Source organism: Phaseolus vulgaris, chromosome 5 (assembly GCF_051622355.1).
Source record: "Phaseolus vulgaris cultivar YP4 chromosome 5, ASM5162235v1, whole genome shotgun sequence".
NCBI classification, from domain to species: domain Eukaryota; kingdom Viridiplantae; phylum Streptophyta; class Magnoliopsida; order Fabales; family Fabaceae; genus Phaseolus; species Phaseolus vulgaris.
The window spans coordinates 40,276,852-40,290,031 of NC_143502.1; the positions used below are offsets into that span (position 1 = coordinate 40,276,852).

Genomic DNA, 13,180 nt, shown 5'->3' on the forward strand with positions numbered 1-13,180 from the left:
TGATGCAAATGAACAAACTAAATTTCTCATAAAACTAGTGACCAAGCACTTAGAATACAGTTTGTTTTTCCAAGACATGGCAGTCTACTCGGATCAACAGTAACATGTGAGCCAATGCATACATCATTAGTTCACAAAAGCAGGATCAGAATTCAGCTGTAAATCACAACATTTCTTGTGACTTCCGCACGCACCGGCTAACTTTTTTCTTGAATTCATCTCTCCTGTCTCTCCACTCTTTCTGCAACATAACATCATCACATGTTCTTTAACTAATCAGTAAAACATCTTAGGAACACATAACTAAAGGATCATGTGGTATGCAGCAAAACAGGATACAGTATCCACACATCCACAATAGCTTACACCTTAGAACCCAGCAACATCAGACATGGAAAATTCCAAATGCTTTTATTGCTTTAAACGGGACACACCAAGAAAGTCAATCAGGTACTAGTTTTCCCGGGTCAGAGACATAATGTCATAAGGCAGGGTGGTCACAGGGTAATAGTGCCAAAGGTCCCTCATAAAAGTTAGCATCATGCCTAGTTATGCTACTTCTGCAGACATTGTTAATTTATACTAAGCTACATGTTCATGCAAAATGTAATTTTAATAGTACAACACGTATCTCAAACATAGCTATTAAACTTTACCAAATGATGGATTAATTATTTGGTATGTTTAAATATTCTTCCAGGAATTTCTTCATAATATCCATAAATGTGAGGTAGGGAGGGTGAGGCTATACGGTGCATGTTTCTATATTTTCTGGTGGGACTGGTCCAGTTTCACCCTTAAAGTTGATGGACCCATAGGGTATTGAATGTTATCTTGAAAGATGGGACAGAGTTGAGTTGAGCTGAGCAAAATCCTACCCATACTAGCAAAATTGCCAAGCCTGGTGAAATAATACTAAAATAAGCACTCTCATGCTTTTGTTTATTTATGTGCTTCATAACTCTGATTATAGAAGTTCAAGGTTTTGCTTAAATCAGCAATTAGAGTACGGCTACTTGTCTCACTTTGTTATCTAATTGTTAATAGAAGTATTACACTATTTCTGTATTATTTGAAATCCCCCATCTCACCCTTCATAACACTAGCTATCTGCTCAAGTACCGACATAAGTCAGAATTTCTCCACCACACATCAAACACATAACCTTAAGAAAAAGAAGCGCTGAAATAATTAAAATATTTTTCTTCTCTAGGATGAAAATAAGTGCCACAAAGTATGACTGAGGGAAACAATGCAGAAATAAAATGAAATCACAAAATGACCAAACTTACCGCAGCTTCAACATTTGCAGGAGATTCATCATTAGGACTAGAAAGCATCGATATGATACTTAATACTATACTTTCTACCTGCAAGTTAGAATACATAATATTAATTCATAAGCAGGTTTTAAATAGATTTACAAGTACCGTATCAAACCACTAGTAGTGGAGCAGAAGTGGCATACATTTTGCAAGAAGCAAGAAAAACCAGCAAAATTATAAAAGCCACTCATGAGCCTTTCAATCTTCGAACTTTATTCAGAGACTGAGAAGAGAGGGCTATCATTCAGAATGTTGGAATTTTAATACCTAGTAGCAGACTAATAGTTTCCTTCTCATTGAAAGTGCATGGTATGGAGAGCTCTATCCTAGGATGACTATGTGAACTATCATTAATACAACGCTGAGAGTACAAAACAGTATCACAAGAGGATCTCATCGAGATTATGTGTATAAAGAGAACGAGGAACCACCACAAGATGAAGCCTAGTATATAAAATCGAGACGGATAGTTTCTGCCATATACGAGTACATTATATCAGTAGCATCACAGTAAATGTGGATCACACAGCAGGTAGATACACAGCTAAACATGCTATATATCTTGCCAAGTGCGCACACTGATATAACCTATATAGATCACACATGCTAGAGCAACTAATGTTGAACTACACTAATCTACATCATTAAGGACACTGAATTGCGCTTATTAATATATACTGTATCTCTATATCCATTCATGAAATGAAAAGATTGAAACCTATCTTCTTGAATTTGTTAAGTATGTCTTGCAGCTCAAAATTGGATGGAATAACTTCCCCAAACTGCAGGACGAATAGTATTCAACAAGTGCATCATATGGTTTGTGGTAGGCCTTAACATAATTTAACTTGATTATCAAACAAAAGCATGAGGAAGGAATACCAAACAACAATCATCTCACATTTCTAGCACTAAATCAATTTACCCAGCAATTCAAAGCAGAGTTACCAGTTGATTATAAGGCATAGTTCTCATTATTAAAATAAATTAATTAATTAAATCTACGGCTTTTTTTGTACATACTGTATGAACAGGTGTCCAACGCTCACTTGCAAGCTCATAACCATTCGGATCGTCACCAGGAGGATGAAGAATTGATATGCAAACTCGCCCATCAGGATAAACTGCAATTTGAACATCTTTAAATTTCATGCATTAAAGAAAGCAAGATAAAAAAAATGAGTCAAACTAACCATTGGGATGCCATATCTCAGAGGTAAATTTCACTGATGGCGGACTATTTGGGTAGTTGGGTGGAAAGCTCATAATGGCATTGAAAAATCCTCCCTCACTACACAAAATTAAAAAATTGACAAAACAAGAAAGCCATGTAGTCAGTAAAACTGAAAACTCAAGTGCTATAAAAGACCATAGAAACAAAATGAAATAATAACCAGTGAAGCCAATCCAATAAGGGAAAGTAAAGTATTGACTTAAATAATTTCTTAAAACAAGTACAACCAAATGAACCCAGCCAAGAACAACCCAAATCAGGAAAGTGTCATGGTTTGCAGAAACCGCTACAAAAATAAATATAAATATGTATTATTTTCATCAAGCCTACGAATATCAACTATAATCTTGAGAATTAAAAAAACCAACAGGGGCACATGCAAAAACCGCCTTAATGGATTGGATTCGTCAAGAATAGGGCAGAAAAATAAATTTTCGACAAAATTCTAAAGAAGGCGATTTTAGGGGGAAACCCAAAACCCCAGAAAGCAAAAGCAGAGAAATCATCACTGCACAGGCAAAGGGAATCTAAAATCCGAAAAAAAAACTGGAAATCGCAAAGATTGGTGCGAAAGAAAAGGTTAATATATACTAAACAGAGCTTACTAGAGAGTATCGGGAGGCCCAATTACAGTGACGCTCCATTCAAAAATGTTGGTTTCGTCGACCAAACCGGCGGAAAATCCATCAACGGGGTTCTTGCAGAGATCTGCAAAGAAAATAGAGATCGATCAGAAGGCCGCGGAGAATCCACGCAAGGATATGAAACAGGCAATAGAGAAAGGAAGAAGAAGGGGGATTGGATGAGGGAGGGCGCAGGAGAAGACACCTTTGAGCTGCTTCTGAAGGAGGAGGCTTGCTTGGGACGCCATCAACGAAAAAGGGTGAGGGAGGAGAGAGAGAGTTGAAGGAATGGGTTGGTTGTGAGATTGAGAAGGAAAAAAAAAAACAGGACAGAGAAGAGAGAAGAGAGAAGTAGGAAAGGTGAAAGAGAGTTGAATTGTATTTATAGTATGGTATTTCTGTAACGTAGATATGATAGATAGAAACCTTATTGTATATGAAGTGAGAGAGAGAGAGAGAGAGACAAGAATTATATGAAAAAACAGAGACAAAAGAAAAGAAAATGATTCCAATCTCCAACCTAAACCAAAACCCCTGCATCCAACAAGGTGGTCTACACTTCCCTCTTTTAAAATTATAATTGGTTTAATCTCCCAAAAAAAATCACTAATAATACATTTTTATTAAACCCAATCAATACATTTAAGGTTGTTATTTTATTTAGTACATGAAAAAAATAAACTAATGTAAACAAATGTAAATTCTTACTTTTCCTATGAATTTCAGAATCTCAGAGAGAGATAGAGAGAGGGTTTCACATATAGAGAGAGAGAAAAAAAAAATAAGAAGAATTTGGATATTAAGAATAAAATAATATTTTAATTTCAATATAATATTGAAACTATTTATTTTATAGTTTTATATAACAACCTTTGGAACAAATAATGTAAAAATATTTAAAAAAATAACATGAGAAGATAAAATCTACCTAAATAAAACAAGAATTATGGGCAGAGTGTACTAGTAGACTTTTGTATAAGAGATACTTTGATTAGATTTGTGAATCTAATGTGGGACCATTTTGTTTTTGGTTGCTTAGAGGCACACCTAAAATAATATTCTCCACTACCCTATTGGTGCAGTAACAATAGACTATTATTACATTTATGATTATATGTTTGGAGATGAGCAAAACATATATAGAACAAAAAAATTTGATTAATTTTTTTTATTGAGAAGAAAGTAGAAAAAATGAGATAAAATAAATTGGTAAAAAATATTTTTAAAATTTTCTTTCGTCTTTTAATCAGTTTTCAACATTTTTAGTTTTTTTAAACATTTATTTTAAATATATATTATATTTAATGAATCCAGTAAATATATTATTTTCTATTAAAAGATTAGTAGTTAAAATTAATTGGTAGTTTTTAAATACTAACTTTAAAATCTAAATAATTAACAGTTAAAATTTAGGTAACTAATTAGATATTAATTTAAAAATTATTTATTATCATTTATAAAAATAAAAACAAATTTAGATATTAATAATTTGTTTAATTTCTAAAATAATATCTAATTTTATTAATATAATACTTAATTATTTTTTATTTTTTAAAATTAGTTTTTATTTAATAATTTTTTATTAGTAGTGAATGATTTAGATTACTTATAAATGCTTATGACAAATTTCTTCCTACCTTCAAATTTGATAAAGTGAAAATTAGATCTCATTTTATTTAACACTAAGCTAAACGAGTTTTGAATCATTAGGATTTTTTTGTCTGATATAATTGAATTTGAATTTCTAAAATTTTACTTGAATCTCGGGATTGAGACTCCTCTTATTCAATTTTATGATATGATTAATTAAGACATTTTTCTTTCTGAATCAAGGTCAAATTCACCTACCCTTTCAATGATTACATTATGTAAACCATTTGAGGCAATTTCCAAATACCCTTTTTTTTAATTTTAAATCTCAATACAAGCCAATAAAGTAAAAAAAATGAAAAATCTAAATTAATAAGTTTAGGGAAGAATTGAAATTGTTTTGAAAGTTAACATTAAATAAGTGTATGGTTTAGAACTAGTTTTAATAATGTGTAACAAAGTTGATTTGTAATGTGGGTGTGAACACATACTTATACACATAGTGGTGAGTTTGAGTGACTTTATTCTTTTAAGAGTTTCAATTGAATCACATTCGATTGTTCTTTATTTACAATTAGTTGTTAGAATTAGAGTATTATAATAACAAAACTTTATTTGTTGTTTTTAGTATCAAGTTTTTTTTTCATATATGCACTTTTCAAATTTGTCTTACAGATATAATAGTTTCTTTATACTTTCCATGGTTATTTAAAATAGATCACTTTCAAATTTAGCACATTTTCTTCTTTTTTTTAAAAAAAATGATAGAGTCATTCTTCTGCTTTATTTCTTTACTTTTTAATTATGTAATTTATTTATTTTAATTGAATTCATAAGTCTACTTTTATTTTGAATTGAATATGACGAATCAATTCATTTAGTTAGAATGTTTATAAATTTAAATAGGTATTGTTTTGTGATTATAAGTAGTCTTGAAATTCAACAAAATCAATTTTTAAAAAAAGAATGGAGAATCAACCATTATTTTTTTTATAGATTTTAATCATAGATGTTAAAATAACCAAATCTTATAAAATTTCAAGTCTAATTTTTAAATTAAAATTGAAAAAACTATCCTTAAATTAAAAAATTATTTTTAAATTAAAATTATAAGCACTTTGTATTTGCAAGGGATGATTTGAGTTGTCATACAACTATCTTTTTAGAGGATTAAAATAAAAAACAGTTTTCCCAAAACACTTAAAAACTGTTATAAAACAACATATTAAAACTTGAAAAAACAGATTGTATTTTGAAAAAAAGAGTTGGTGGTAACCTAACAAACCTATGATCAGTTGAAAACTAAATATGTGAACAAAACAAAATTTTGGAGACAAAACAGAATTTAAAAAAATCAAAACAGATTTAGTGCAGTACAACTCAATCAATTGTTTTGTCAAATAATAGATTAAAATATAGTGCAGTAAAATCAGTTTTGAAAACTCCTTTTAAAAGATCCATGTGCTTAAGATCATCACCATGACTATGAGACAAGAGGTTGAATAAAAATGCAAAAGGATACTTAAACAACTCTATCCTAACTAAGATCATGATATACATTTCTTATACACCTTCAAACATATTTTCTTCATCAAACACTTCTTGATGAGAGAATCTTCATTGTCCTCAACTCCTCTAAGGACGGATATCGAACCCACAATGAACAGTTGAATAATCAAGTAAAAGATTCACTAAATATAAAACAGAATAATAAAAGTTTGTTAAAAGTTATGATGACAGTGATTAATAAGAAAACAAGTCAAAGAGTTTGTTGTTTCAATTGGAAAAATAGGGATTGAGTTTGATCTTTCTCACTATTTTGTATTTTGATTAGCATAACAATATTGTGTCCTTTGATTGATATTGATGTCGTATAAAAATCATTTATATTGATTCCTCGCATATAAAATTATTAAGATGTTTCCTAAATATCGATTTCTCGCATATTTATAAAAATAATTTATCTTTAAGATTAAACATTGATAGCAATTAACATTTCAAATATATTCATAGCATTCAAATATGTTAAGTATTATCATTTAGGTCATAACCTTAAAAGTACTTTCCAGTTAAATTTAAGATTTTAGATAATGGTAAACCAAGTATTATAAGCAAAACAATAATACCGATCATTAATCAAAAACATAATATTATGTTTAGATATCATCTCAATACATAAGAGTTTGAACAGATTACTCTCAATCCCAAATGGTAGAATTAATCATACATTATGATGGTTACATGCAGGGAAAGCATGAAAAGAAGATCAAAGATGTTTCTCCTTGATGACTGTCTCCTCTAATGTTTCTCACACCTCTTATTCTCCCAATTGGGTTACAATTCTGTTTTCTTTTCAATCTTGCACGTTTAGGGTTGTGTCTCAAGCCCCCTATTTAACCTAATTTGCTTGGGTGTAAGTGAATTCTCGCTCAAGCAAGATGGAGCTCGCTTGAGCGACCAAAACGTTGTCTAGCCCAACTTCACTAGTGCATCTTGCTCAAGCGAGCTCCCCTTATGGCAATTGGCGTTTTTTGTGCATTTGGGCCACTTTAGTGAGTATTGGTGCATTCTAACTTTCTCTTTTTGGCTTTGTATATTTTCTTTTTGCCCAATTATCTTCATTCTCCTCTAGAAACTTGAAATTAACACAAAGGAATAAAATGTTCTTATTCAATTTAAAATCTCAAAATATGTACAAATGTATAAATTCATAAATTATGGGTTATTTTATATTTATTTTAGCAATTAATACTCATAAATGCCTATATTTTAATATGAAATGTTAATGAATTTTGGCACTTATCAACTCTCCTCAACTTAGAATCTTACTTGACCTCAAACAAAGTAAATGAATATATTTGAATTTAAATATCAAAATAACTCAATTTACTAAAAAACAAATCAAATTATAAACTCGTGATGCTTCCAATCCAAATTCAAATATAGAAAAACATAGATACAATCAACTTGCATGATCAAATCAAAACAAATAAAATGACAATTCATTAAGAAATTTATTCTCATATGCTCACAGGTAAGTGTTTTTCTCTATTTTAACTGAATCATAACAAATCACAGTTGCTTATCATTTCATTTTCCTATCACAATCATATTAGAAACATGAATCTTGAGATATTTTCGAGGATTATAATGAGGTTGGGCTTCCAAAAAATATTAAATTATCATGTATTACAATTTCAACTACATTTGAATAGGGATTCAATCATGTTTTCTTTTCTAACTTGTGTCTAATTTATCTCACTATTTAGTATTTAAACACAAATTCCTTTTGTCCACAGTTTAAAATTAATATTGCAGTTCTTTTTTATTTAAGAAAAATAAAACTGGAAAACTACTCGACAATTAAATTAAAATTGAATTTATTCAAGAAAAATAAAACTACAAATCAATTAAATTAAAACTGAAAATAAATCAAGCATATAATTCAAGAATAGCAATTCAAACCATAAAAAAAAAAATAACAAAATAATCAAATAAACAAGAAACAAAACAACCAAAAAATAATAATAAAATTAAACAGAAAAATAAAACAAAATTCAAATAACTGAAAAGAAAAGAAAATTAGAAAGATAAAACCATATTTTTGTTTAATCCTTTCTTCCTAAAATGTTATCTAGCTCCGTATTAAAATCTTCATCTATAGTTGTAGATGATCCTCCTTCATTTGCTAGATTTGTCCCCTGAATAATAAAATCTGTCTCCAAACCAATATACATTATCTGCATTGATCAAGAGGCATGTAGGAATTGATTTTCCTTTAAGTTTTTTATTTATTATTTATTTAAAAAAAACCTCTCGTTTGAGCGAGATTTCCGGTAGGAAATTAATTTTTTTTCGTCGTAGACAAGTGACTATTTATGGAGCAATGAATGACAATCATACCGCCAACCCAAAGGTCGCCACCTAAAAGATCTATAAATATCACTTTCCAGGAAGTACAATTTATCTTGTCTGACACACAAAACTCTATTCAATACTCTTATTCTTGGCTTTATTGAAAACTCGTTCTCTAGGAACATAGAGTCCTCACTGAAGTACCCTTCGAGCCCAATTTTTATAGGAACAATTTCAAAACTACCTTTCAGAAAGGTCTAGAGAACGAAAGGTCTACAAATTTATAAAATTTGAAAATGGAAAAAAAAACCTACACCTTTTACTTAAAGGTACTTTTTGAATGAAAAGATTTAAGGAGATGGAGGAAGAAATTTTTGCTGAAGGATATTTTTGGAATTAAAAGATCTATGGAGGCGCAGGAAGAAAATAGGAGGTGGAGGTAGAAATTGCCTTTTAAACGTTATTGAGATCTGGCCCAAGAGGATGTAGATTCGTGCTCTTACTCTCCCACCCCAATTGTCTCCCCATTTCAAGGAGAAAAAATGAACCTGTCACTAATGAACAGAGCTTGTCTATACCTCAAGTATGTTGTAATTTTTTAACAAGGTAATTTTCTAAAAAGTAATTTTCCTCCATGATAGAACAAAAAGTGATGATATAATTAAAAAAAAAAACATAACTAAACTCTAATACTCTTTTATACATAAGTATAATGTATATAGATTTAATAGAAACACTAGGTTAATTTACTCTCCTTTTCAATTTGTTTGATATACAAAAAGTTACAGTAACAAACTTACAAATATATAAGTTTGGAAAATGTTAATTTAAGGCAAATTAAAGGTCATCAGTTCACAGATATGATTTGGCCAGTAAAATTTCAAAAGTAATCCATTTCAATAATAAAAAGTTGTTTCTCCTTTTGGTTTTTAAGTTGTAGTCTATTGCATGGTTTTCCACTTATCATCACACTATAAATTTATGTGTGTATATGATCCAATCCAACTACTAGCACTTATTGAGTCTTCCCAGTTGAAAGCTAGCTAAACCTTTCAGCTTCCTCTTATCCCATTTCAATTCCCAAAGCATGCCATAGCTAAACCTTACCTGCACCTTGCACTCCAATTAATATGGTTTTCCTTTGAATGCCCCAAACTTCTCTCTATAGTTCCCGGAGAATGTAAGCCACCATGCCTTTGGAAATAGAAATAGAAATCAATGTTAATCTTAATCATTCCCACAATTGCACCAAATCCAAAGGAAACATGATTGTTTAAGAAAAAAGAGAGAAACCTACATCTCTCTCAGCCGCCACTCACCATGTTTTCAGAGATGTTGCACCAAAAATAAGACAATACCTATCTCTCTTTACTCCCTCTCCCAACTATTTTCTTTGACTTCATCATATCTCTCCATGAAAATGAATGCCACCTAGCCATGCAAAGAGTCGTAGTAATAATGAATAGAACAATACTACTATATATATAGTAGCATATATTTTTCTATCTGTGAATCACAACAAAGATAGAAGAAGAAGAAGATGGAGAGTCGCACTTCAGCAGGAAGAGAACCAAGTGGGAGTCTTTCAGTTTCGAGGTGGAGCCCTAAGAAAGAGCAAATAGCAATCTTGGAGAGCTTTTACAAGCAGGGAATAAGGACTCCAAATACTGAGCAGATAAAAGAGATTACCTCTAGACTCAGTGCTTATGGTCACATTCAAGGAAAAAATGTCTTCTACTGGTTTCAGAATCATAAAGCCCGTCAAAGACAGAAGCAGAAGCAACAATGCATTGCATATTCCAATAGCTTTCTTCATGCCTCACAACCCATTGGCCAAACTGGTATAATTTTTTGTTTTTTTGCCGTGAGTTTTAACACATTATACTGTTCTGTTGTCTATTTGATTGTTTATGATCACGCTGCTTTCATAATGATATTGGAATCTTGTGGTGCGGAGGGTAAGTGTACTATAGGGTTAAATCTTCCTTCCCTTATGTTTTTATATACAGAGACAAAAAAAAAAACAGGTGTTAAGTGAAAGTATGTGTGTATAACCAATTTTCCTAACCAATATTTCTCTGTTCATGCAAATGTACTAGCTAAGTAGGTATATGCATGTATTTAACCAAACTCAAAAGTCACCATAAGGTGTTCATGCCTCTATAGTTTGTTTACCTTTCACATTGATTACATTATGAGTCTGAAATCAAAGATTTCTTCTATTGTTTTCAGTTGTCTGTGCCCCATTTTATCCTCAACAGTGTGGAATGAACTTCTATCCTCAACCAGGAAAGATTGTTCCAGCAGGAGGTGTTATTGAGACAGTTGTGCCCTTTGGGATGCTGAAAATGTGTGATGTCCAGCAGAAACAATTGCAACAGAGGGTACAAACGGGTTATAACTATAGCATCAGTGACAGCAAAACCTTAACTCTCTTCCCTCTTCATCCAACAGGCATCCTGGAAGAAAAAACTACCAATCAAGTGTCTTCACATGCTTCAGTTAGTTTCAGTTGATGTCACTGATACATGTCATGGTTCTCTTAGTGTTGTTGAAGATAGCCGTCCTGAAAAGCAACAGTTCTTGGACTTTTTAACTTTTTGATTCATCTAAACAACTAACTAGTAGTTTTTTAGTGTTGTTGATCTCTGAAATGAGTTTTTGTCTTGGATATTTAGTTTATTGTAGTAACCTAGACCAATGCCTGTTTTATGAACAGCAGAAAAGAAAGTAGCTAATAAGTTTGGTGTATTCTTGAAGTTGAATTTACATGTAGCAACTTTTTATCTGATATGTTTGCATTGTGCTGACAATGAGGAGTCTTCTGTTCAGTGTGACAGTGAACTTCAAAGAAAAAACACCTTTGTTAAATGGCAATTATATGATATGATCCACTTAAGAAAATTAAATTTATTAGATATGCTTAAACTCTAAATCCAAAACATTAAAGAATAAAAAGATATGTATGTTTTTTCAAGTGTCAATAAAACTTTTCTGTAATTTGTTTTATAATGGGAAGGTAAACTTCTTTTCCCTCCCTCCATTTTTGGTACAAGGGGATATTTACACTTTTAAAATTTTCAATTTTAAAATAAATATTGGGTTATAATTATAAAATAAAGTTCTAATTAAAAATTATTGTTAACTTAGCTATTTGAACACAAATTAATCTCTAGTTCTTACTAATAATTAAAAAATAAAAAGTATGATTAGAAGGAAATGAACAGTTTATTGTTTAACCAATATGAAAAGCTAACATGATATTTTTATTTTTATTTTAATTATTCATTTATTCGAATTAAAAAAACTTCAAAGTAAAAAAAGTATTATTCTTAACAATAACACTGAGTAGTATTTATATTTAAATACAGCAAAATAAATCTAAATAAATTCTAATCTAAGAGGAATCAAGTATTTCCAATTATTATACCATAAAATATTGGAAAATTTTATTTAAAATCAACCCACAAAAAGAATAAAAAAACATAAAGAGGATTGAAAAAGATAAAAAAGAAAGAAAGTTAAAAGAATAGAAACATGCATACAGCTGAAAGTGTTATACAAGAGTGAAATATGTGGAAGGTTTAGTTTACACTGAAATGGAAAAAAAATTAATTCAGTTTTTTATGTTTTGAGGATTAGCTTATTTTGATAACCAATTCAGAATAAATAGAGCTGATCAAAATAATTATTTTTGAATTTAAACTTTTCTTAGTTTAAATAAATGAATAAAAATTCACAGAAATTTTTTTTTAATTGAAATATTTTTTTTTCTAAAAAAAATAAATAATTAACTTTTATGCATCTATTTATTTATTTATTTATTTTATTTCTGATAAAAAAAAAAACTGTCTCTGATAAGTAATTTTGGAGTGTTCAGTGCCGTTGGCCTATGTATTAACACAATTTTCAACTACATTTTTCATGATTTTTGAAAATTTGCTTTTACTAGAATGATCATACCTAGTACTAGTAGTATTAATAAAATATTTAAGGAGAATGATTAATTTAGTAATTGTTTTTAGAAATTGAAAGTACTCAATTGTTTTCATTGTAGTTTTTATAATTTACTACTTTTATTTGTAGAGTACTAGTGTTTTAACCCGTGTAAACGGGAAATTTGAGGCCAATTAATTTCATTTTTTTTTAAATTAGACATTTGAAATATTTGGTAAAAATGTTTTAATTATTGATTTCTATACATAAAGATAAGTAGTTAAATTTAATTAAATTGAACTTCAATTAATGTATAGGAGCCGAAAATTTGTTTATAACTTTAATTAGCATGGATAGTATGAATTACAAATAAGTAAAAATAAAATGTATATAAATATATAAATATAAAACAAGTGTGAATATAAAAAGTAAACATAAAGAAAATGTGAATAAATAAACTAAGTATTTATATGTGTCTGTCTTGTCTAAATAGGTGGAAAGAAAATGATAGACAAAGATGTTACGAAAAGTTTACATTATCTTTACATTAGAAAGTGAAAATATTGTGTTCCTCAAACTTTTTTTCAATATTTTTTACATGACTGCAACAATTGAGA

The 13,180-nt window shown here is 29.8% G+C and overlaps 1 protein-coding gene and 1 pseudogene across 1 annotated transcript; one reads left to right on the forward strand and one right to left on the reverse strand.

Annotated features, from left to right (window-relative positions):
• On the reverse strand, positions 1-3,718 carry LOC137816998 (ubiquitin-conjugating enzyme E2 7). The gene is made up of 6 exons (XM_068620190.2): positions 3,388-3,718; positions 3,165-3,267; positions 2,519-2,616; positions 2,349-2,449; positions 1,293-1,370; positions 1-241 (listed from the first exon to the last, which is right to left on the reverse strand). The coding sequence occupies exons 1-6, from the start codon at positions 3,428-3,430 to the stop codon at positions 164-166; spliced, it is 501 nt and encodes a 166-aa protein (XP_068476291.1). The 5' UTR covers positions 3,431-3,718; the 3' UTR covers positions 1-163.
• A 6,449-nt stretch (positions 3,719-10,167) lies between these two features.
• Positions 10,168-11,143, forward strand: LOC150027637 (WUSCHEL-related homeobox 2 pseudogene; annotated as a pseudogene).
• Positions 11,144-13,180: the final 2,037 nt, after the last annotated feature.

Excerpts from the sequence above, each read along its gene's own strand:
- LOC137816998 (XM_068620190.2), bottom strand. The coding sequence starts at position 3,430 with ATGGCGTCCCAAGCAAGCCTCCTCCTTCAGAAGCAGCTCAAAG. Across the intron at positions 2,450-2,518 it reads TGAGATATGGCATCCCAATG|TTTATCCTGATGGGCGAGTT; the intron begins GTTAGTTTGACT and ends TTCAAATTGCAG. Across the intron at positions 242-1,292 it reads CTGCAAATGTTGAAGCTGCG|AAAGAGTGGAGAGACAGGAG; the intron begins GTAAGTTTGGTC and ends GTTATGTTGCAG.